At 35.7% G+C, this 25,690-nt stretch overlaps 1 protein-coding gene across 1 annotated transcript; it reads left to right on the top strand.

Annotated features, from left to right (window-relative positions):
• The first annotated feature begins 23,436 nt into the window (after positions 1–23,436).
• LOC137740605 (uncharacterized) lies at positions 23,437–23,829 on the top strand. The gene is made up of 2 exons (XM_068480442.1): positions 23,437–23,632; positions 23,696–23,829. Exons 1-2 carry the CDS (start codon positions 23,437–23,439, stop codon positions 23,827–23,829), a joined length of 330 nt encoding a protein of 109 aa, XP_068336543.1.
• The last annotated feature ends 1,861 nt before the right edge of the window (positions 23,830–25,690 follow it).

Here is a 25,690-nt window from a genome sequence, read left to right on the forward strand (position 1 = left end):
AAAAAAAAAAAATGTTACAAATTCATTGCCTAATATATAATAACATAAAACATGTCTAATATATGTTATTATACAAGCTTTATGGCTTAATTAATTCAATAAAATTATATTTTACAGATTAATGTAGGTAAATTATATTTTAAAATATTAGATTGCTTAAAAAAAGAAAATTAATATACCCAGTATATGTAAAATACATGAAAAATAATTTACCTACATAATAACAAACCCATACATGCAAAATACATAAAAACTAATTTACCTTATAAATTCATTGTTTAATTTTTAAAAGAAACAATGTTTCTACTAGTTTTTTCTTTTCTTTTTTTGTCCAAAAATAAAGTACCTATTATTTAATTTTTACGAAAATTGTGTACCTATTGTGTAATTTTAAAAAAAAAAATTACACATTGTTTATTTTTTTTATGAAAATAATGTAACTATTGTTTAGTTTTTACAAGAAACAATGTATCTACAAGTTTATTTTTTTATTTTTTTTATTTTTTTTATTTTTTTTATTTTCACAAGTTAATGTATCTACTTTTTCAATAGAATGTATATTGAACTAATTAGATTTGGATTAGGCGATTTCACATAAAAGAAGAAAAGAACTTCTTCTTTTCTTTTGTTTTTTTAAATTAAAAGCAAAAAAAACTTGAATTAATTGAATGTTGCTGACAAACAAAAGACAATAAATTAAAAGTCTACAAAAAAACCGTAATAGCCATATTAATGTTGGTGGCATGGTGTTGTAAATAAATTTAAATGTATGGACATCTTTTATCTTACATGACATCAAATTCAAAATTTGGGTTTTATTTAGATGTTTTAATATAGGTGGGTTTATGTGTAGAGTTCAACAGTTGGAAGGGGCTAAATCTAAAGCACCCTTTTTTTTTTTTACATTTTTTACACTTCTACAATAATTATTATTAATTTTATTAATTTTGCCCTCAAATAATTATATGAATAAATACATAATATAATATTAATAATATTGGTAGGTACAGTATACCACCAGTACTGGTTTTGGATACCAGTACCGTACCGAAATAGTATGGTACGGTACAATTACCAATTGGTACAAATTTTTGGTAATAATTTGGTATGGTATAGTTGGTATGGCGGTTGGTACGGTAATTTGGTAAAAATTTTCACCCCTAGGTAGCATCACTAGTTTGTTTGAGCAGCTCAATCCTATCGAAGATATTGTCTACATGGCGGATTGAGTTTGGATGTGCCACCCCCGTATATGAACCTGTTAATTTTCTCCAAATTCAAAATCGTAGAATTCCGAACAGAAATTCCTCCTAAACGAACTCATCGGATAATAGATTTTCCATCGGGTAACTATTTTCTCGACTATGCTATTTCTTTCTTATTAAAAATAAAGAAAATGTTCTATAACACTTATTGAAATTCAACTGATTAACTAGTGATCCTTAAACAAACAAAAAGAACACTATAAGCATCATATCCAAAATATCAACCATTTTCCAAATCCAAATCTCGAAAGTATAACAACAATATTTAGCTATTCTAGAAAAGTCCATGATAATCTAAAATACTCAAGCAACCAAAAAAAAAAAAAAAAAAGGAAATTCAATAGCAGAAAATTAAAATTCCAAAATGCTCCATCTAATGTATTGGCCACATAACATATCAGCAACTAATACTCCTATTGTGTCCATAAAACAAGCAGCAATGCTTCATGATGTTTCTCCCTCACGACCATTTTCACATAACTCTTTTAATGTTGATCATGAAAAAGTAATCAGTATTAATCATTGTATTCAATTTATTTTACTGTTCAGTTATAAAATTATAATATGAATGATTACCAATACTCACCTCATCCTTATCCTCATCCAATACATCACCCAAGTTATTTGGGTTTTGGGTCTTACCATTAGAGTTGGTTTAACTAGTGAATCAAATTATAAACCAGTTATTTTGTTGTCGTTGTATTTTGTGATAATTTAACAAAAATCTTGAGCCATGGATTATGCAATGTGTTGGAACTAAAATCGGGCACCACCGTGTGCAGATGAGATGCACAAACTTGAATACTTGTAAAAGAACAAACTATCGTAAGATCACCCTGTGGCATTGGTGGGATACCGACCAAAAGCTCTCCTACAGTCAAGTTAGTAAGCAATTTATGAGAATTAAGCATTATGCAAGAAAATAGAGTATTCGATAATTGCATTATCGGAGATAAATCCTAGAATAGTGTATTTGTACTAGCCAAGATAGAATCGTTGTACGTCAATCCTCAAATTGTAGGAATCTTCAAGAATATAGGAAATTTATTTGATTCTGATCAAATCAGGTTTCTATATCTTAGGTATCGTTTGGTATGCAAACGGGACGGGACGGAACGGAATGGGACATGACCGAACGGGACGGAACGGAACGGAGCGGAAGCAAAGATGCCCTCGGATGGAAACAAGGAGGAAGAAGAAGGAGACGGAGATGTTATAATTTTGTGTTCCACGGATATGGAACGAGTCGTTCTAGGGGGGTGAGGTGGAACGAAAATTCACCCAAAACTCGTCTCGTGAAACAGCTCGTTCCACCCGTTGTAGGCGCACCAAACGTGGGACGGGACGCCTTGTCCCACTCTATTCCGTCTCATCCCATACATCAAACGGTACCTTATGGAACAAAAATGGTCAATCTCGATGAAGTAAATGGACATCGCCTACATTTTCAAAACACAAAATGTGTTGGCATCACTGGACCGTCTGAGCAACTCAGTCTGAAAAAGCTATTAAGTTCGTAACGAAACTTACGAAGTTTACATGTTCTCATCTGTTTTACTTCAGCTTTGAAAAATCATGATCCACGCGATGGATGGATGGATGGATGGATGGTGAAGATTCGGAAGAACAGCTCGTGATGTGGATGTCAAATCAGAGACTGTGTGCTGTTTTTATTGGAGAGATAAGAGCGATAAGAGATCGTACACGTGTGATGATGCCTTTGTGCAAAAAACATGACAAGAATTTTGTTGGATGGGAATCAGACGAGGCGTACTAAAAGCTGCCAGTCAAATCATAGGAGTCGTTTTGATGCCTTAATCCCTACCGTCTGATCTCTATTCTATTTAACTTTTATTTTGAATTAATTATTACTAATCTAATTAATTACTAAATGAATAAATTCTTAAGAATTTTTTAGGATGCTTCAGATTTTAGTCTTCATAATTCATGATTCTTAAATAAAAATTCATTTACATATAAACATCCAATAAAAGTTCAAATTTAAAATCTGTAGCCATATCGAAATACTATTAACCTACTAATACATTTTATTTACATCCATGCCACTTTTCCAAATTCCTAAATTTATTCCAAATTAAAATTTATAGAAAAAGTGAAATAAAATATATAAACTGTTGTGTTGCATTAATTGTATCCATATCATACCAAAAATTTACCTTTTTTGAGATATATATTTTGCATTAATTGGGAAGTAAATTAATTTTTTCCAATTATTAAAAAACATTATACTAAATCCGTATTATATATTTTGAATCAAATAACACTTCTCTAACTTGTAGGTAAATTTCATTTTACATTTTATATTTTTTTTTTAAATGTAAGAGATTTGTTGATATACTTGGATGAACACTTATTATATGTTTGTTCTCATGTTTTCTAGTTGTTTTAATACTTTATAGTCTACATATCATTTTATTTTACAATTTATGTATCTCAATACAATTATGTAATTTTAAATATAAAAAAGGCACTTATTTATATGATATATAATAAATTTACTTAAATCTACCTAATCAGCCTAGGCATTAGATTCTAGCGTACCAGCCAAATAGCGTCTAACAACTTTTAGAACCTTGGGTCTAGAACAACAAATTGCTGCTTTGTTTCTCAGTAAATACAAACCAAGTTTTCTCCACATTTTTCAGTATCACATTATGCCATCACTTCACACCACCCCAAACTTTATATAAAAACAACTATAACCAAATGAATTTTTTTATTAAAATAAAATTACCATTCATATATATCCCAATCTTTGTTTATGACATTTACACCCCATGCATACTTTATCGTGATCAAATTCAACTTTGTCACACAAACCACATTTCACAACTATAATTCCTTGGCCTATAAATTCTTTTTATTTTTAACTTTTATTGCTACATCCATCGATCACTGTTGTTTGGGATAGTTTTGCTGTGTTCTTTTTCTTTTCCTTCCCTTCGAAATTGCCCCTTTCTGTCCCAGTGTGACAAGTGTGATCATCTGACCACTCTTGGTTTGTCGATATATTTTCTAGGGTTTGTGGGGTTATTGATTTGCGATGACAGAATGGTACCCAATTCTCACTTCTAATAAATTGCCTTTGTATGTCAGTAGATATGCGTTTTAGTAGGTTGCTAGTTGCCACAACTTTGCAATCGCAACCCTAGCATTTTCTTTTATAACAGTACTGCTTTACTCTTTATACGTGTGGAGTTATTTATCTGTAAAAATACTGTTTAACACATAAGAATTACTTAAAAAATTATCAAGAATAAAACTATATAATAAAGTCGTGTTAGATTATGATTTGACAGTAGAAAAACGAATGTTCTAAAGAACTTCAATATTTTGCGAAGTAATGATGCATCAAGTAGCTTTTGCATAGAAAATGAAGCCCCAAACTTTGAGTCTTTGATATTTGGAAGGAGGGAATGATTGTGATCATTTGTAGCTGGCATTAGGTTGATCACTAAAAAGTGATGTTCATAACAACCACTATGAAGCCTCTTTTGTCAATAATTAGCTTGGGCTAAAGGAGTCGATTTTATAGTGTACCATGATGCAATGCTTTCAAAGGGGTTCCTTTTTGAGAGAAAAGGCAGGTTTTTTATGTTAGAATTATTAACTTTATTAGCATTGTCAAATATCACGATTTTATGAGTTTGATGTTGTAAACACACATGAGGAAGCCATCAAAGACAATTGAGAAGACAAGTCTTCTATTCACTTAGAACCTTTTCAATCTAGTAATAGGGCTAGTAACTGATATTTCTTTTGCTACAATACAACGAAATTTCCTTACAAAAATCTTGTCATATATATACTGATGCGCTTAATTTAAATATCATGATGCACTTCATCTTGGGTCCTAATTCCAGATTATGTCCGGATTACAATAATTAATCAAATCCCCAAAAGAATTTCTTGAACAATTTTCTAATACATTTGAGTATCATATTGTATAAAAGAATTCCAAGTTACATGTTTTCGTTCTTTCTTTCTTTTACCCATGCTAATCACTTATGGGTCTACAGTTCCGTCGTTTGTTTCTTCTATCCATGCTCGTGACATTTTGTTTCATCCTTATCATCGTTTTCGTTAATGTTTCTCTTTGCAGGATTTGATTTAGTCCCCTCCTTGTATCTTTTCCTATTTCTTCTTTTCTTTTACTTATTTTTAATATTTTATTTGTTATTAATTTTTTTCAATTTTTAAAATTATAGATGTTAAAATCACCTTTAGGTAAGGCTTAAATAAAAAAACATCAATATTTTGTGCCCTTACCTTTTTTGTTGTAATAGAAGACTAAATAATCTTTTCACTCTCTTTTGGTTAACAAAGAGGGTTATATTAATATGTAGTTTAGATATTAAGTGTAGAGAAGAGACAGGTAGAGAATTTCTGAGTCTAGTGGTCCTCTTCCCCTAAAAAATGATAAATGCCTTGCACACCACCATTACTAAAGAGTTAATGTCGCATAATCTTTCTCCACTCAAAATTTAACAAAAAAATCACACACCCGTAATGACTGGTGAAGTGAGAACGTAGTATGCGCCGCAAGATATTATTCTAACATGCATCATCATTCGTCAACAAAAAAAATTAATTATTATGACAATATTTACTGGTGATGAACATAATGATAATACAAATTGAAACTAGAGTTTCTGAAATTGATTGAAGGGAAAGGGTAGCTGAAAAATGAGCATTTTAAATTTGCTTCAAAGTCACTACATTTCCTACCTATTTTAAAACGAGCATTTTAATCAGTCTACTCCAAAACCACATTTCCTACCTATCTTCCTCATCAAACCTCTTTCTTCTTCCTCCTCAACCACATATTCTATGAGACTATATATCTCAAATATTTCTTGATCATGAGACTTCTCTAATCAACATATGATTCAACTGTTTGTTTTCTTTGTATTGGTTATGTAATCACAAATTGTATTTATAATGTTGCAAAATTTCAGATACGGTCTAGCGACTCGCTACTAATCGACTCCATAAGGTTTCTAGTTAGGAATGCTTCAATACACCCCTCACTTGGGATCACCTTTTTAGTGGGCCACTCATGAAGGCAACTCCACAACATCAACCTTTTGATTTGAGTTTCGTGGACTTGATTTAGGTATCCAAATTCAGAACTTTGATGCTTTTAAGTTTATAGTCCCAATTCAATCTCAATCGAGCCCAGAGTATTCGTCTACTGTAATATTATATTAAAGTTGAATGGTTCGTTGTACACTCAAGTTTTGTCTATGAACACCCATCGATAGTATTTAAAAATAAAAAGAAACTCTTATACCCATATATAAAATTACCACAAAGGGCTTATTGATTTCTTAAGGAAACACAATTATTTTATTTGGACATCTATAGGGTTTTGAAATAAACAATGTGGTAACCAAGGGACTGATGATGAACTTTGCGACGGTGAATTTCACTTTGCGAATGATCTTTGTACCTCATATTGCATCTGGTATATAGCGAAACGTTTGCTTCATGATATAAAAGAACCATGCAATCACATGTAGAACAAAGAATTATGCTATCAATAGAAATTGCCAAATTAAAGAGATAACCTTCATAATTGATACAAATAAAATGGGTGTCTAAAGAAAATGAAAAATGGGCGTTCAGAGAAAAATAAATTCATAAAATAGAAGAAGGGTGTTCTTGGAAGTTTAGTATTTTATTTTAGGTGTCTAAATAGATGTGTGAGAGTAAATTGGGTGTCCGGAAAAACAGGGGTATCCATAAGTGAAACTCGGGTGTACAACCACTCATTAAAGTTTTGGAGATAGTCCAATTGCCTACCACTCATCAACATTAACCATATGTGCAGTTCAATCAATGTGAAATTTTATACAAAACGCATGAATCCAATTAGTAGTCAAACCATTTTATCTCGCTTTATCAGGTTTCTGAATGCTTCAAGCCCCCAACAAATGCATGAAAGCTAAGCTTAAAGCAATCTATACGCATTAATCCAAAAACCGAAGGAGATTGAAGAAACATGATGGAGCACTGAAGAGTAAAGGGTGCCATTTGTTTGGCTTGGAAAACGTGAGAACTTTAATCTGGAGTCACATCCAGGAATCTTGGCTTTGACACTATTTAAGGGTGTCCATGAAGAAAGGGCCCAAGAAAATGATTGCTTTTTATTTTTTTATTATTTTATATATTTTTATTTTTATTTTTTTATTTTTTTTATAATTTGAACTTAAGAAAATGATTGTCAAAAGAAATAAAATCGTCGAGGAAGAGAGTGCTCTTTTATTTCATTGTTTATTGCAGAATGAACATTCTTTCCTTATCCAAGTAAGCAAAAATGGATAGTCTACCTTTGAAAAAGTCTTCTTAGCATTTCTTTTCCACTTTCATATACATAATGTTCTTGTAAGGCCTTAGTAAAAAAACAAGGCTTTAAAATGGTTCCTGAGATTTACATAACTCCTCACTTTGGTCATTAAGATTTGAAATCGATAAAATTGATTCCTAAGATTGTCAACCATCAATCATTTTGATCATTCAGTGAAAAATCTCCATGAAACAAGAATAAAATGACAAAAATACTCTTAATTTTTGTCAAATCATTTGGCCTTGTATTTATTAAATTAAGAGTATTTATTGTCATTTTGATCCTTATTCAACATAATGCTTCATTGAATAACATGGTGTACAATCTCATAGACTACTTTGATTGATTTTAAATCTCATGGACCAAAGTGATGAGTTATGCAAATCTCAAGGACTATTTTGGCTAAAAAGCCAAAAAACAATAAATTACACCTACGAAAAAATTTGAGAATCTTCAACAGTTTGTAAAATATATAAATTTTTGAATTATGTTTCTAAATTATTTTAATATTGAAAATTTCAAATTTAAAATTATAATCCGATTTGATTGATTTTGAAAAAAAAATAAATAAAATGAAAATTGAAAACCTTGTTTTCGATTTGATGTGTCCGAAAATCATCCTTAGTAACCGTCCACGCACCCTTGACGAAAAAGTAATCTCAAGGATAGATAGTCTATGATGTTGGTTGGCTTAGGAAAGCTTTTGATTTCTAATTTTGTCGGTCTACCCAAGCTTATGTCAAGATTCAGTTTTACCTTATCGTTTGGTCTTTTATGGCAAGTGCCTTGAAAGTAATCAAGAATGACAAAACTTTCAACTTTGTTTAATTGGGTGACGATTAACGATGGCACGCGCGGTTACTTGGATTAGACACACAACTTTATGTCTAATCAGAATTTCCACGGGGGCGACAAAGCTATGTTGCCATATTTGCTATTGACAATTTTGTTTGAGAGTTTGACAAGTACTGCATTTTCTGTTGAGAAACAAAGTTTATCAAGGTTATTGTCTATCAATTTTCTTCAATAGTCCAGACTACATCAGTAATAAAGAACATAAAGAATCATGATTGGATTGAGAAAATATTATTTATTTTTTTCTTAGATGTTTGGGGCAGCAAGGTGTTGTTGGCCTCGTCTTCATATAATCTCTAAGCTCTCATCTGTGATTAGGGCCTCAGAGTGGTGTTGGCTGTTTACTACTAACCTGACTGTAATTTTCATTCAATCAGTTTCCTACAACATTGTGCCTTATTCTCAAAGTTTGGATTCTTCCTTTTGGGCTCCTAGCAATGATGGTATTTTCTCTTCGCCTTCTATGTGGAACTACATCTGTCCTGTGGCTCTTAAATGTTTTTGGGACTACCTAGTGTGGTATAGTGCGTCTATTCCGCATGCAATTTTATTGTTGTGGTTAGCCATAAAGAATAAGCTGACTACGCTTGATCACATTAGTCAATATGTTACTCATGCCAATCTTAATTGTGTGTTGTGTGACTCTGAGTTGGAGTCTCACTCTCACCTTTTGTTTGAGTGCTCTTATAGTGAAGGTCTTTGGCGGCATGTGTTGACGAGGTGTGGGGTTCCCTAGATCCACCCTCCTTGGCCTTCTTTTGTGGAGTATGTAGCAACCCAGTGGCGGGGGAAAATCTCTTCCCATGGTGGTTAGAAAACTCTCGTTAGCAATCATTGTGTATTGCATATGGTGTGAGCAGAATAATCACATCTTCAACAACTGCAGGAAACCACCTGCAACATTCCTTCAGTTGATCACCAATAGGATTCATTGTTGATTGTATACTTTAAAAGTTAAGCCTTCTGCTAGTAACATGGGGTCTTCCATAATTGAAATATTGCTGCTAGTAACATGGGGTCTTCCATAATTGAAATATTGCTGATCCTTAGACTCTAAATTGTTTGCTACCTTTCCCTGCGTGAGTTAGGCTTTGATTTTTAGTTTTTCCCCTTTGTTAGTTGGTGCTTGAATTTTCCCCTATTCATATTTTGGGCCTTTATTCATATTTTGGGCCACTTGTTCAATTGCACACTTGCGACGACAATAACATAGCATAAGTAGGTTGAAAGACTAGTCAAAACACCTAAATCAAAATTGAAAATATCACAATTGTTCAATAATGTGTTGGGGGAGAGTGAGATCCCTCCTAGTTCTCCAAACATAATTGGATTGGGGTTTTGAATAATACGACTTTTCATTAAATTTTTTTTTTTTTTTCATATTGAAAACAAATATTAGAATTAGAGATCGTAAACTTTTTATCATCCTGATGTTGAGCTATTTTTTTACATGATGTCAGTTTAACTACCAAGTTCAAGATAGATTCGTGTGGTTCCGCTACACCTAGGACACCATAAATTGGACCATGAACGAAGAAAACGATTTTTCATTGTTAAATTCAGGTCTGTTTGCCCTTTTTTCTTAACTGCTACATAAGACCTGGACATTAGAGAATAGAAGGATAATGTAATATGATACCAAATGTTTAAACAAAATTCGAACTTATTTACAACTATTACTACAAAAAAATAATATTATAATTCAAAGCAGCCATTGCGGCTTGTCTGCCGCGATGACTTGACCATCGACATGAGTCTTTGGCGGTTGAGGCCCCTACTACAGGTCAGCAATCGGGCGGCGGGTGCAATTACAAGTGGCCCTTTACCAGAGTGGTGAAAAGGTGTTGAGTCATTGTATGATAGCGTTGGTTTGAACCCCATTGGTGGCTAATCTAACATCTAATCTTTCAAAATCTATCGTTTGACCAAAAAAAAAAAGAAAAAAAAACTCATATGTGACCAATACATGAGAAGAAAGATGAGATGAGGTGCAAAGCATAGACAGACATAACCAACCATATGTGTCCCAAAAAATAAAAAAAATATAGATTGGGGCTTGTTGGGCCTAATGCCACTTAATACATCCTATGTCATAAACTAAGCCTCATGCTTTTGGGCCCAATGGGCCAGAAAAGCCCAAAATTGTTTTAAAGCTCAATTAACGTGTTATCGTTAATTTTTATTAATATGAGACTTTCTCTAATTAATTAAATATCTATACTATTAATCCAATTAAATTCATTCATCTTGTACTTCCCAATTCATTTTTATATCAGTGTACAATCCATTAGGTTCTAATTAGCAAGGTAGTAAGATGATTAGTCTTAAAATAACCACTTAGTGAATTACAACTTATTTTTAATTCTCCCATCATGGACGATTACACTATTTAATCATTAAGAGTGCATTTGTTTGGCCTCGTTAAGTTTCACTGGACTAGATTGAACTATTTATTAGTGTAGTCCCATGTTCGATAAGTGGCAAGACTAAATTTAGTGGGATTAAAGGGGACTCGTGTGGACTAGCCCCCTCACTAAAATGTCTTGGTGAGACCTTCTAATAACCACGGGACTAGCAAGGCCTTCGTTTTGCTTCGTTTGCTCATACCACCATACCACCCAGAAGCCAGAATCACAAATGACCTCAAATTCAAACCTCAATTAGAGGACCTGCGAGCTCCGTTTCAAATCAGAGGACCCATGAACTCCATCGTCGTCTAATCCCTCTCTCTCAGTCCTTCGATTCACCTCCGATGAATCAATTTAAGGGTGAGGTGGCTCACGGGGTTAGGTCTGTGCAGAGCCTTGAGTCTGTAAATGGGGAGAGGGAAATGGTGTTAGATATTTTTTATTTTGACACTAGTTTCTTAGACCTAATCGACAAATGAGTCCTTCATTGAATCCTCTATCAAAAGCTAGTAAAGTTCAAGTTTCATTCAATTTGAGGTTATTATCTCATATGGGTTTTTCACAAAAAGTGGTTTGAGGATGGGGTGTTTGTAGTTGTATCAGTGAGGATGAGCAAGGAGATATGTAGGTATTGAGAAGTGGATTTGATGGCCAAGTTGATATTTTTTTTTTGTAGTAATTCTGGACTGCGAAATTATAGATCAAATAAAATAAAATATTAATAAGATGAAATGAAAATGACAAAAAAAAAAAAAAAATTGAATCTCAAAAGTAATTTAGTCTGTGATTCAGTCTGACACTACACCAAACACATCATTATCCTTATACTACTTAGTCTATGCCAAGCTAATCTAGCATAGTTCCTGAAGCTAGTCCAGTCCGAGATAGTCTAGTACAACAAACGCGAGAGGGTTCCATAGGTCAAGGTTGACATCTAACCATGTGCCAAGGCTACCCAAGCTAATGTAGAATGTATAGAAGAACATATATGGTGGGAATTACAATGTAATTCAACCATTCTCTAATTCAGTACTCTCAATCACAGTATAAGGGTATGGATACTTTATGTCATACCCCTATGTGATTATCTTATTATATATGACTCTATTTAGACGTATATGAATGTCTTTCTTTATAACGCTCAATATTTCTGCCTAAGATTCTAAAATCACACGTTAGAGTATTCTCCCCCATATTGAGGTTAGGATTCCTTATCGAGCATTCACATATCTCTGAGAATAAATTACTGGCCCTAAGATTGCATAGAATGCACCCAAGATGAGGTGTCGTCGTGATTCATTACAATATAAACCTCTGGTAAAATGCCCACCCGTAATCCAACAAATAAAGTACATTACAATTACATAGTCTGTTTTAGGGATTGGCGACTTATCCATTCAATAACTTTGGCACTAGATGTTGAAAAAAAGGGGACTATCGGGTTGGTGGATTGAATTCAATAATAGACGCATGTTGACATTCTAGCTTTCATTCTCCTTTCAGGGTTTGTCTAAAAGAGAGACCAGTGACATATTCCCAAGACAACCTTGGTGTCTCAGGTCAAAGGATTACTTACATTATTCCGACTTGGAGTTGCTTGCTTGACATGTATGTTGAATTCCATGCAAGCACTCTTGTTTGATCATGTTCAGTAAATTCACTCTCTAATAAGCACCTACACACTTTCCTCTATAAATTTACATGAATGAATTGAGACTATTAACTCTTTATTTGAAGCATACATAGTGTATACTGGCATATTTGGATTGTCTGTGCCATTTTGATAATCCTATGGCCATGAACTGTTAGGACATGATGGTTGTAAGAAGAAGGTATTTGTGGTCTAACGTCTTTATATTACTTTTTCCGTTATTCCGTTGTCCATGACTCACTTCTTAGACATATCATGATCAACGAGACAGTTTTAACCAATTATCTTGCCCATTGATTAGATCAGTATTTTACTAATCAGTTGCATTATCCTAAAAGATGTCATCTTATGTTTGACTTTCAAGTATGCCTTCCTTAGGGGGATGCGCTCATTCCCCCACTTGTAAGTATTTTTGCCGTAAAAGTTTCATAATTAGAACCATTCATATTTTAATCTTCACTAGAAGAACATATCTATAAAACATCATTCGGATCGGATATCGTTTAGTCACCTAAATATATCAAACAAATCAATGGTTTATCATGAATATGCTAATGGTTTATCATGAATATGCTACTCATTTCATATATTGTTGATTTATTTGATACATTTGGATGACTAAACGATATCAAATTCAAATAATTTTTTGTGAGGATGATGTTCAAGTGAAGATTATGAGATTAAATGGTCCTAATCACGAAATTTTGATGGTGAAAATACGTTATTTGCAAGTAGGGTAATAAGTGCATCTCCTAATGAGGAACACAAGCATTATCCTTTCTTGAATAATTGAGACATTTTAGAAATGAAATATACATTTGTTTTCCATACTTGAAAAAAGCTTATGTTGTAGTTTATGAGGAGGGTTTTCACTGGTTGCCATAGATTTACAAGTTCATTGAAATATTTCTCCATCAAAATCTAGTGCAAATCTATTTAAAAGTTCTTTTTCTATACAACTCCACAGTTGGATCTAAAGTAAAATAAACGAATACTAACATCCTTACATGAGAAAAAAAACGACCCTTTGGTATATGTTTTGCAAACTTTATACAATATTATACAAATAATACACATACATAATATTATATATATATATATATATTTTTTTTTTTTGAAGGAAGTACGATATTCATTAAAGCAACTTAGAATACGTACAATTGAGGATAATGTGTTTACTGGGCCTCAATAAAAACTTTGCCGAGAATTTCAACCCATATTAAGGAAAAGAGTGTCCCGCATAACAATAGACCTATCCTTAAATGAACAATAAAAATGGAAATTACATGCCTTCCTTAAATAAAATGTCTTGAATCAAATCCGAAGGCTCCTCGAACCATACCATCTCCTAAGGACTACTAAGACCCATCCGAGCAAGCCGATGTGGTACCGAGTTGCCTTCTCTTTGAACATGGCCACACTCTGAATACGGCAACTGATAGAAGCATATTTAGGCAACTTAGTTGGCTTGTTCTTGTGCATTTACGTTGTTATTTCTTAGTTCTTTAAGTCTTTTAAGTTATTTTCGTATGTTTTCAGGTTCTAAGGGCTAAAGGAGCAAAGAAGTGCATTTTGGAGCCTTTTGGAGCACTTTTGGGCTAAGGATGGATAGCTTATGCTTGGAGCTGATAGGAGCATATTCATGCGACTTAAATGGCTTGTTCTCGTGCATTTACGTTATGTTTCTTTAGTTATTTTAGTCCTTTATGCTTCTTTTGTGTGTTTTCAAGTTCTAAGGGCAAAGTATGCAAAAAGATGCCTTTTGCGAGCCTTTTGGAGCAAATTAGAGATTGGAATGGATATCATATGCTTGGAGCCAAGAGGATGGACGAAATTGAAGGATTCCTAATCCATTGCAGCCACATGCACATTCAATCATTCATACCAAAACCTTGCACATGCTTTCCCATTGCATTATTCATTCACTTTGCAGCCACCATTCACTCTTTAATCCACATGCATTCATCATCATTCACCCTAGCTTTAATTCACATGCAAACACATTCATTTTCAGCACCAAACACCATCATTGACATGCACTCCCATTTTCTCCCAAAACATTGCACATGCATTCATAATCATTCACACCTTGCAGCCACTCCACATGCATTTCCAGCTTTCCACCAACCTCCTAGCTGTCATATTCCCTCTTTTTCACCTATAAATAAACATCCATTGCAGCCACATGCATTCCCCCTTTAATCCACATGCTCTCCCATTTCAGATTGCATTCCCACTCACCACAAATCAGCCACATGCATTTTGCCTTTCATCATTGCATCACAAATCAGCCACATGCACTTTTCCTTTCATCATTGCACCACAAATCAGCCACATGCACATTCACCCCTTTCTCCACCTATAAATAAGCATCCATTGCAGCCACAAAACTCATTCCCATATTCAGAAATTCTCATACACTCTTCCAATTCAGAATGTAGACATCAAACCACCCTTGCCATGCTCTCCCTTACAATCCAAACACCATCCTTCCATTTCCACCACTTCCCAAACCATTCACACCATCAAAACTCACCTTAGACCTTGTGCTACAACGAAGAGGAAGAGAAGAGTGCCTAAACGTTCATACAATTCAAGTTTGAGTTGTTGGAATGTTTAGGTGTTTCTTTGATTTCAATGTTTAAATTCAATTCTCTTTGTTTTGTACGTATGAGGAATGGAAGAGAAGAGTGCCTAAACGTTCATACAATTCAAGTTTGAGTTGTTGGAATGTTTAGGTGTTTCTTTGATTTCAAAGTTATGAGGAACTAAACCCCCCCTTGGCTAGGGGGGGATTCGAAATATATGTTTATGCTTGCATTTTGATTTGATTACTTCTAATTGCGTTTCATAAGTTGTGGATTCAATTTGTTTAACCGTTTGATTGATAACTTATTTATGTATGTTTATTGAGAGTGCACGCTTATTTTTCATGCATGAATATGACGCTAGAATATAAGTGAGTTTCACCTAATAGTTACGAACTTATATTCACAAGTAGTGGAGGTTGCTTATAAACAATCGCGTTAAACGAATTCTTGGCATAAGTTTCATGCGTATTCCATAGTAACGAATGCCTCGTCAAAACTTATAATCTTCATAGAGCGTAATGATTCTTGCTTGTATCTCTATTATGCAATCATGTAGGGGACTTGTGGGGAATGTTTTGGGTTGTCGTATGCAATCATCCAATTCAATAACGTTAGGAAGATTTGAAAGTTAATTTAAGCGGACCTAATTAACTTGGAGCATTGAGAATTCATGGTTTATTGAAATGCAATTGGAAATCATTTTATTATGCAAGTATAACATGTATGGAGATGAACCCCTTAGCTAGCCTTCATTCCATTCAATTCTATCACACATTCACATTTACATTTTGCTTTAACCTACAATCTGTACATTTAGTTTAATTTCGTAAAAATCTAAATCCCCCTTTACTTTATTGTCCAATTTAGTTAGAAAGTATCTTAGTTTGTGTTTTTAAGAGTTTTGATTAAATTTATTTCCCAATTTCGTCCAAATTCACCAAAGTGCTCAAAACTGCCCAGAAAGTGTTTTTAAGGCAGTTTTGAGTGTTTTGGGTGATGTTTGAGTCTTTTGGTTTGTTTTAGTGCTTTAAGCGTTTAGCTTTGCATTCCTTGAGTTTAGTTTAGTGTTTTAAACTTTATTTTACGTTTTTGAGTCAAATCCAAGTGATTAACAATCCCTCATAATCCCTAGTCCAGAACGATCCCTACTTACATACTTACTACAATTGATAAAAAGAGGGTTTAATTTGTGTGCGTATAAATTCTCGCATCAGGAGCCAAAGTGTTGGACGAAATTGAAGGCCTTGTATGCACATTAGGACATAAAACAAAGGGCCTAGCCCATTATCTTCCCAAAAACCATCCTAACCCATGCATAACCTACCAATTCCAGCACCATCCACACCTTGCCGTGGCCTCCCCTAGCATTTCCAGCTTTCTCACTTCATCATTGCAGCACATTCTCTTCCATATTCCCTCTCTAATCCACATGCATCTTTAATCATTCACTCACATGCTTTCCCTTCATTATTGCAGCCACCATTCACTTTTTAATCATTCACTCACATGCACCCATCACCTAGAACATCTTTGCCGTGCACTCCCATTCAACATTTCCAGCTTTTCTCCTTCATTGCAGCCACACTTCCACATGCATTCCCTCTTTAATCATTCTTTTCCTAGCTGTTTTTCCATCATTATTTCAGCCACATGCACTCTTAAACAATCAGCCACATATTCTCCCATTCCCCCTATAAAAACCCATGCATTCATACACAAAGGAGAACACAATTTGAGCCGCAAGCACCAATCCATTCCAGCACCAATTCCAGCAACAATCCCATCCTTGCCGTGCCTTCCTCCACCATTCCAGAAATTCATACACACTTCACACCATCACACAACCATTCCTCCATATAAATACCACCCCAAAACCTATCCTTAGACCTTATGCCGCAACAAAGAGGAAGAGAAGAGGGCCTAAACGTTCATACAATTCAAGTTTGAGTTGTTGGAATGTTTAGGTGTTTCTTTTCCTTTGATTTCAAGGTTTAATTTCAATTCTCTTTGTCTTGTACGTATGAGGAATTAAACCCCCCCTTGGTTAGGGGGGGATTCGAAATACATGTTTATGCTTGCGATATGATTTGATTACTTCTAATTGCGTTTCATAAGTTGTGAATTCAATTTACTTATCTATGTGAATTACACTTATTTATGTATGTTTATTGAGAGTGCACGCTTAATTTTCATGCATGAATATGACGCTAGGATATAAGTGAGTTTCACCTAATAGTTATGAACTTATATTCACAAGTTGTAAAGGTTGATGATCTCAATCGCGTTAAGTAAATTCCTGGCATAAGTTTCATGCAATTCATAGTAACGAGTGCTTCGTCAATGCTTATGGTTTTCAAAGAACTTAATGATTCTTGCTTGTATCTCTATTATGCAATTCATATAGGGAACTTGTGGGGAATGTTTTGGGTTGTCGTATGCAATCATCCAATTCAATAACGTTAGGAAAATCTGAGGGTTAATTAGTGCAATTCACGGTTAATCTGGGGCGTTGAGAATTCATGGTTTATTGAAAAGCAATTGGAAATCGTTTTATATGCAAGTATAACATGTGTGGAGATGAACCCCTTAGCTAGCTTCCCATCCATTCCATTCCATCAAATTCGTTTTTACAATCTTTTCTTATTTTCGTCCAAAATCTGTTTTAAAGTTTTAAGTCACTTGTTTTCTTATTTTCGTCCAAAATCTAAACCCCTCTTCTCATTTGTTCCAAATCTGTCCAAAAGAGTCATTTTGAGTCTTTAGAGTCAAAACCAAATGTATTTTCGTCCAAATTAAGTTCTAGTGTCTGTTTGAATCAATTTGATTGTTTTAGGCAATTTTAAGTGTTTCAAAGCTGTTCTGAGTCATAGTAGTCTTGTTAAGAGTCTTTAAGTTTAGTTTTTATGTTTTTGAGTCAATTCATATTAGATTAGCACCCGTAGTTAATCCCCGGTTAGAACGATCCCTAGTTACATCATTACTACAATTGTCACAAATAGGGTTTAATTTATGTGTCACATTCGTTTCGCATCAAATTTTGGCGCCGTTGTCGGGGATTAGCAAAGTTGCTAATCCCTTGTCTTGAGTCTTGTTTAAATTGTTTAGTTTCTGTTTTGTTTTAATTTTTCTTTTTGCACCGTGTGTGTGTGTTTTGTTTTTGTGCCGTGTGTGGCACCTTATTTCCTTACTTGTGCCGAGTCTATTAAGTTGGTTACTTATCTTGGTTACTCTTGTGTGTAGGTACTATTTTATGACCCGTAGCTCACAACCTGTTCGTGAGCATATCTCCGACTTTGACGGCGATTTCGAGAGGACTTTGAGAAGGAACAAGAAATTGCAAGAGTCTAATCCTCCTAGTCCCGAACCTGAAGTAGAAAAGCAAGAAGTTGAGGTTGAAGAGGAAGTACCAACCATGGCAGCGGACAATCGAACCATCAAGGAGCTTTCTGCCTCGGGTTTGGCCAATGCAGCCCCTCTTTGCATTCAATACCCCGCGGCTGCCCAAGGTAAGACCGATGAATTCGAGTTGAAGTCAAGCTTGTTGCACCACATTCCGAAATACCATGGGCTTTCCATGGAAGATCCCAACAAGCATCTCAAGGAGTTCGAGGTTGTTTGTTCGAGCATGACACCCATAAATGTCGATGGGAACATTCTGATGATAAAGGCTTTTCCATTCTCACTTTTGGAAAAGGCGAAGGATTGGCTGTACGAGTTAGCACCCGGAACGGTTACATCTTGGGATAGTATGAAAAAAGCTTTCTTGGAGAAGTTTTTCCCAACTTCAAGAGTCATTCTCTTGAGGAAACGGATTAGTGGCATCCAACAAAATCAAGGTGAATCGTTTCCTTCTTATTATGAACGTTTTAAATCACTTGTTGCTTCTTGTCCACATCATCAAATGAAGGAGGAGCTGCTCATTCAATACTTCTACGAAGGACTCCTTCCCATGGAACGCCAAATGCTTGATGCCTCGGCGGGAGGTGCGTTGGTGGATAAAACTCCGGGGGCTGCAAAAGTTCTAATTGCCAACCGAGCACATAATGCACAACAATACGAAGGTGTTGGACAAAGAGACCCCCCACGGCCACAAGTGAATGAGTTGGCCGAGGGAATGAAGATTCATGGACCAAGTGTGTGTGGCGTGTGCTCTATGCAAGGACATGCCAACGATCAATGCCCTCAATTGATTGAGAATGGGGGTCGGGAATCTGCCAATGCCGTGGGTTTTGGGAACCAAAATCAACCACGCCATGATCCATACTCTAATACCTACAATCCGGGGTGGAGGGACCATCCAAATTTCAAATGGCGGGATCCTCAACAACCCCAACAACAAGGAGGATTTAGGCAGCAAACACCGGGCTTTTATATAAAGCCATTCGTCCCCAATCAAAACCAAGTGCAATCTGCCCCAACAACCTCAGGTATGTCTTTGGATAATGATCAAGTTGTTAAGTTACTTACTACTTTGACGCAGGAAGTACAAACTCAAAATAAGGAGAGACAAATCCAAGACAAACGGGTGGATAATTTGGAGAAACAAATGGGTCAAATTGCCGAGTTTATGGGGCAAATTAGAGAACAAGGCAGATTGCCTAGTTCAACCGTTATGAACCCGAAGGGAGGATTTAAAACCGCAAAGGCCATCATGTTGAGAAGTGGTAAACAGGTTGGAACGGACTCAAATACATCCAAATCAAGTCAAGACGAGGAGGACAACTTGCTGCAAGAAGAAGCACAGGGAGCAAAGCCCACGGCCAAGGATGACCAAACCTTGCCGAATTCATCTAGTCCTCCTAAACCGTCCCAAACCACCAAGGTAAGTCCCAATTCGACTTTTTCTAGTTCTATTCCACTAAATGTGCCCTTTCCTGGCAGGTTTAGGCAATCAAAGAAGGAAGAAGCCGAGAAGGACATTCTAGAGACCTTTCGGAAAGTTCAAGTCAATATCCCGCTCCTTGATGCGATTAAGCAAGTCCCGAGGTATGCTAAGTTTTTAAAAGAACTTTGTACAACAAGGAGAAGGATTTCAAACAAAGAGGTGGTTTAAGTAAATGAAAATGTCTCTGCTGTGTTACAAAGGAAATTACCCCCTAAATGCAAAGATCCGGGTAGTTTTACAATTCCGTGCGTTATTGGTAATACTAAGTTTGAACAATGCATGTTAGACTTAGGGGCTTCGATTAATGTTATGCCATACTCTATTTATGCATCTATGAACTTAGGTGAGCTTAAAAATGATGGTGTGATAATTCAATTAGCCGATCGTTCTAATGCATATCCAAAGGGTGTTTTGGAAGATGTTTTGGTACAGGTTGGTAACTTGATTTTTCCAGCGGATTTCTACGTGCTTGGCATGGAGGATTCACCCCATTCCACCCCATTGCCGATTTTATTAGGGAGGCCCTTCATGAAAACAGCCTGCACCAAGATAGATGTGTTTAAAGGAACTTTAACAATGGAATTTGATGGGGAAGTCATTGATTTCAATCTTTCTGAAAGTATTAAATTTCCTAAGGACGATCATTCTTGCTTTTCTATTGATATAATTGATGATTTGGCGCAGGAATTTCTCGATTCTTTGGAGAGGGATACACTTGAAACAACAATTGCACAAAGAATTGGGCAAAAATCTGGTTTTGCCGTGCCTAGAAGTGTGGAGGAGGCCGAGATAGTGGCTGCCCTTGAGTCACTACCTCAACACCATGGTAAGCCTTCTAACCCAATTTCAATTTCAGTTTCCACTAATAAGTTGTTACCCTCAGTGATTCAGGCACCAGTACTTGAGCTTAAACCATTGCCCGATCATTTAAAGTACGTCTGTCTGGGAGACAACGAGACATTGCCCGTCATTGTCTCCTCATCACTCACGGCCATAGAGGAGGAGAAGTTGATCCGAGTGTTGAAAGAGCACAAGACGGCCATTGGATGGACCTTGGCCGACATAAAGGGTATTAGTCCTACAACTTGCATGCATCGCATACTTTTAGAGGAGGGGGCTAAACCAACTAGAGAGGCTCAACGCCGGCTCAACCCTCCAATGATGGAAGTTGTGAAAAAGGAGATTATCAAGCTTCTAGATTGTGGGGTGATCTATCCTATCTCGGATAGCCGTTGGGTTTCACCGGTTCAAGTTGTGCCAAAGAAATCCGGAGTGACTGTGGTGAAGAATGCCGAGAACGAGCTTGTGCCAACCCGTATCCAAACAGGTTGGAGAGTGTGCATTGACTATAGGAAGCTCAACGCCACCACAAGGAAATATCACTTCCCTTTGCCATTCATTGATCAAATGCTTGAAAGGTTAGCCGGTCATTCTTTTTATTGTTTTCTTGATGGTTATTTGGGATATAATCAAATTGTTATAGCTCCAGATGATCAAGAAAAGACTACTTTTACTTGTCCATTTGGTACTTTTGCTTATCGTCGAATGCCATTTGGCTTATGTAATGCACCAGCCACCTTTCAAAGATGCATGGTAAGTATCTTTTCAGATTTTGTAGAAAAAATTATTGAAATTTTCATGGATGATTTTAGCGTGTTTGGTGATTCGTTTGATGATTGTTTAGATAATCTCACATTAATCTTAAAACGATGCATTGAAACTAACCTTGTTTTAAATTGGGAAAAATGTCATTTTATGGTAAAACAAGGAATAGTTCTAGGACATATTATTTCGGCCAAGGGTATTGAAGTGGATAAATCCAAAATAGATCTTGTACGTAACTTACCCTCTCCTACTTCGGTTAGAGAGGTTCGTTCTTTTCTTGGACATGCAGGATTTTATAGGCGATTCATCAAAGACTTTTCTAAGATTTCCCAACCCCTATGCTGACTTCTCCAAAAGGAGGTGCCATTCAAGTTCGACGAGGATTGTGAGAAAGCCTTCAATCACCTAAAGGAGATGCTTACTTCGGCCCCTATCATAGTTCCACCAGATTGGAGCCTTCCTTTTGATCTTATGTGCGATGCCTCAGATTATGTATTAGGAGCTGTTTTAGGCCAACGGAAGAACAAGCAGCCGCATGTCATATACTATGCATCTCGGACCCTAAACGATGCTCAATTGAACTACTCCATAACGGAAAAAGAACTTCTTGCTGTTGTTTTTGCTTTAGATAAGTTTCGTTCTTATTTACTTGGTACTAAAGTTATAATCTATTCTGATCATGCAGCATTGAAGTACTTACTTACGAAGAAGGAGGCCAAACCAAGACTTATTCGTTGGATGCTCCTACTTCAAGAGTTCGACATCGAAATCTGGGACAAGAAAGGAAGTGAAAACGTGGTGGCTGACCACTTAAGCCGTTTGGTGCATGAGGAGGATGCCATACCTATCCCAGAGACATTCCCAGATGAGCAGTTGCTGTCCATCGAAGTAAGTGCACCATGGTATGCCGATTTAGTGAACTATTTAGTGTCTAAACAAGTTCCAAGCACCCTAAACAAGCAACAAAGTGATAAACTTAAAAAGGATGCACGTTTTTATGTGTGGGATGACCCATATTTGTGGAAATATTGCCCTGATCAGATTTTACGTAGGTGTGTTCATGAAACGGAGTTTAATTCAATTTTAACTTTTTGTCACACTTATGCATGTGGGGGTCATTTTGGCACTCAAAGAACAACACATAAAGTTTTAGAATGTGGATTTTATTGGCCTACTATATTTAAGGATGCTAGAACTTTTTGTGTGACTTGTGATCGTTGCCAAAGAACGGGCAATATAGGTGCCAAAGACCAAATACCGCAACATCCCATCTTTTCTGTCGAAATCTTTGATGTTTGGGGCATTGATTTTATGGGTCCTTTTCCTTCATCTTATGGTTGTGTTTATATTTTACTTGCGGTTGATTATGTTTCGAAATGGGTGGAAGCTAAAGCCACCCGTACTAATGATTCCAAAGTGGTTGCAGAATTTGTGAAAACTAACATATTTGCAAGATTTGGAATGCCAAGGGTTCTTATAAGTGATGGAGGCTCTCACTTTTGTAATCGGACCATAGAGGCGTTGCTCAAGAAGTACAATGTCACACATAAGGTGGCAACACCTTATCATCCTCAAACAAGTGGGCAAGCCGAGGTTTCTAATCGAGAAATCAAGTAGATTTTAGAAAAGACTGTTGGGCCAACTCGGAAAGATTGGAGCTTGCGTTTGAATGATGCGTTGTGGGCATATCGTACCGCCTACAAAACACCAATTGGAATGTCTCCATTTCGGCTCATTTATGGGAAACTATGCCATCTTTTCGTTGAATTGGAGCATAAAGCACATTGGGCCATAAAGACATTCAATATGGACATTGATGCCGCTAGAGTTCATAGGAAGCTTCAATTGAATGAGCTGGAGGAGATAAGGAATGAGGCTTATGAGAACGCCCGCATTTACAAAGAGAAAACAAAGGCTTACCATGATAGGATGATTCGGAGCAAGACATTCTCAATAAGGCAGAAAGTGTTACTTTTCAATTCTCACCTTCGCTTGTTCCCAGGTAAGTTACGTTCTAAATGGATAGGTCCTTTTGTTATTACTAATGTCTTTCCTCATGGTGCAGTCCAAATTCAAAGCTTGAAGACGGGACATGAATTTAAAGTGAATGGGCACCGTTTGAAGCCCTACTACGACAATTTCAAGGAGCATACCGTGGAGGACATACCCCTCCATGCCGTGAGCCCGCGTGAAGATTAAAAGGAGGTATCGTCCGGCTGGAAGACGTTAAAGCAAGCGCTTCTTGGGAGGCAACCCATGTATTCGACAAGGAGAAGATGGAACTTCCATTCCAAACCCAGATTTGCGTTTCTAAACCCTTCTCCTTGCTGTTTATTTTATCATGCTTAGTTGCTTATTATTTGTTTGCTTTTATGTGAGTCTTTGTGTGAAACATTGAGGACAATGTTTGATTTAAGTGTGGGGGGGGGGGGGGGGGGTAAACATGTGTTTTTATGCAAAAATTCGTGGGATTCTATCACCTATCACTTCCAATGTTGTTTCTCACTGTTTTTAAGTGTTTTTAGTGCGTTTTTTAGCTGTTTTGGTGTGTGTTGAAGTAAAAATACGAAAATTTGAAAAAAAAATCGAAAAAAGTGTTTTGAAAAAGCCAAAAAGAGTTGTTTTTGTGTGCTTGTTTGTGTTTTAGGGTACCTTCCAACACAATGATGAGGATTTGGTTTTAAATTACATGACTATTAAAGAATGTTGTAAACATGGCTGGAAGTTGATTTATGCTTTGGTTTATGCTTTGGTTTATGCTTGGTTATGGTTATAGCTTATGAATTCACATGTAATTACAAAGAGAAAATCTGTTTTTGTAACATGCTTGAACGAAGGAACTTAAACTAAAGCTACATCCTTGTGAGACTTGAGCCTATAACGTTCTTTGGAGAGTATAAATCTGTGATTTCTTGTTTTCTAAAGTCGTTGCATGATCTCATCATTCTTTGCTTGGTTGCTACTTGGAATGCATTTCATTATAGTTCCAAATACTAGAACTCATGCCCAATTCATTCAAAGCATGATATTGATTGCATAACATACAATAAGATGAAGTTGTTAGTCAAGCCAAAGCCAAAAAGCCTATCCCTTTTCACATGTATTGTAGGATTACCCCTTTTGAGCCTTTTCAAGCTTATTTTCTTTGTTAACCACATTATCCTCACCTAGCCTAGATTAGGACTTTCCATACCCTTGTTCTTAAAGGATAGTGAAGCATGACTTAGAATGAACTCCTTTTGATCAATATATTGCAGAAAATAAGTGTGGGGGAAGATAATAGGGCACGGCCAAAGAATGAAATAAAGAAAAAAGAAAAAATTCGTGGAAAAATAAAAAGAAAATAGAAAAGTGTTGAAAAGAAAGAAAAAGAGTTGAAAAATAAGTGAGAATGATCTCACAAGTATTGGTTATTGAAGGAAGGGTCCAAAAGAGTGAATTTGACCCTAGTTGTTGCATGAATCTTCCCTTGTGTTTAAAAGTTGATTTCTGCCATTAAAAGTGAGTTTAAGTGTCAATTTCATTACTTCGCTTCCTATTACTTTAAGAACCTTTGTTTTACTTTGTTAAACCATTACCCTTAGCCCCGTTACAACCCTCAACTTCTATCTTGATGTTATGTGTTCAATTTGTGGAGTTTGAATTTGGTATGAGCATATGGAATCACTGGTTCTCATTCTAAGTAGTAGCATTCCATTCATGAGATCATATTCATGTCATTTTCGTAAATCCAGAAAATGCTTTCTTTGATATAACATATGTGAGTGTTAGAATTCATATTTACATCAATTTCCTCACATATACCTAGTGTAGGGTGTGGAGTTAGAAAATCTGTGTGAAAATTGAGTGCATTCTAGTAAGGAATTGAGGGAATTCTCTAAGGCATGTTACTACATTCAAAACATGGTTTTAAATGCTTAATTGTGAACTAGTATGTGGTGACTATGATTAAGAATGTACTTAAGTGTGAAGATGACTAAAATCTGTGGGAATGATAATTTTGAACATGTCATGTGCATTGGAAATCCCTGAGGCAAATGTTGGAAGGTGTAGGTTGTGT

This window comes from Pyrus communis, chromosome 7, assembly GCF_963583255.1.
Source record: "Pyrus communis chromosome 7, drPyrComm1.1, whole genome shotgun sequence".
In the NCBI taxonomy this organism is placed as follows: Eukaryota; Viridiplantae; Streptophyta; class Magnoliopsida; order Rosales; family Rosaceae; genus Pyrus; species Pyrus communis.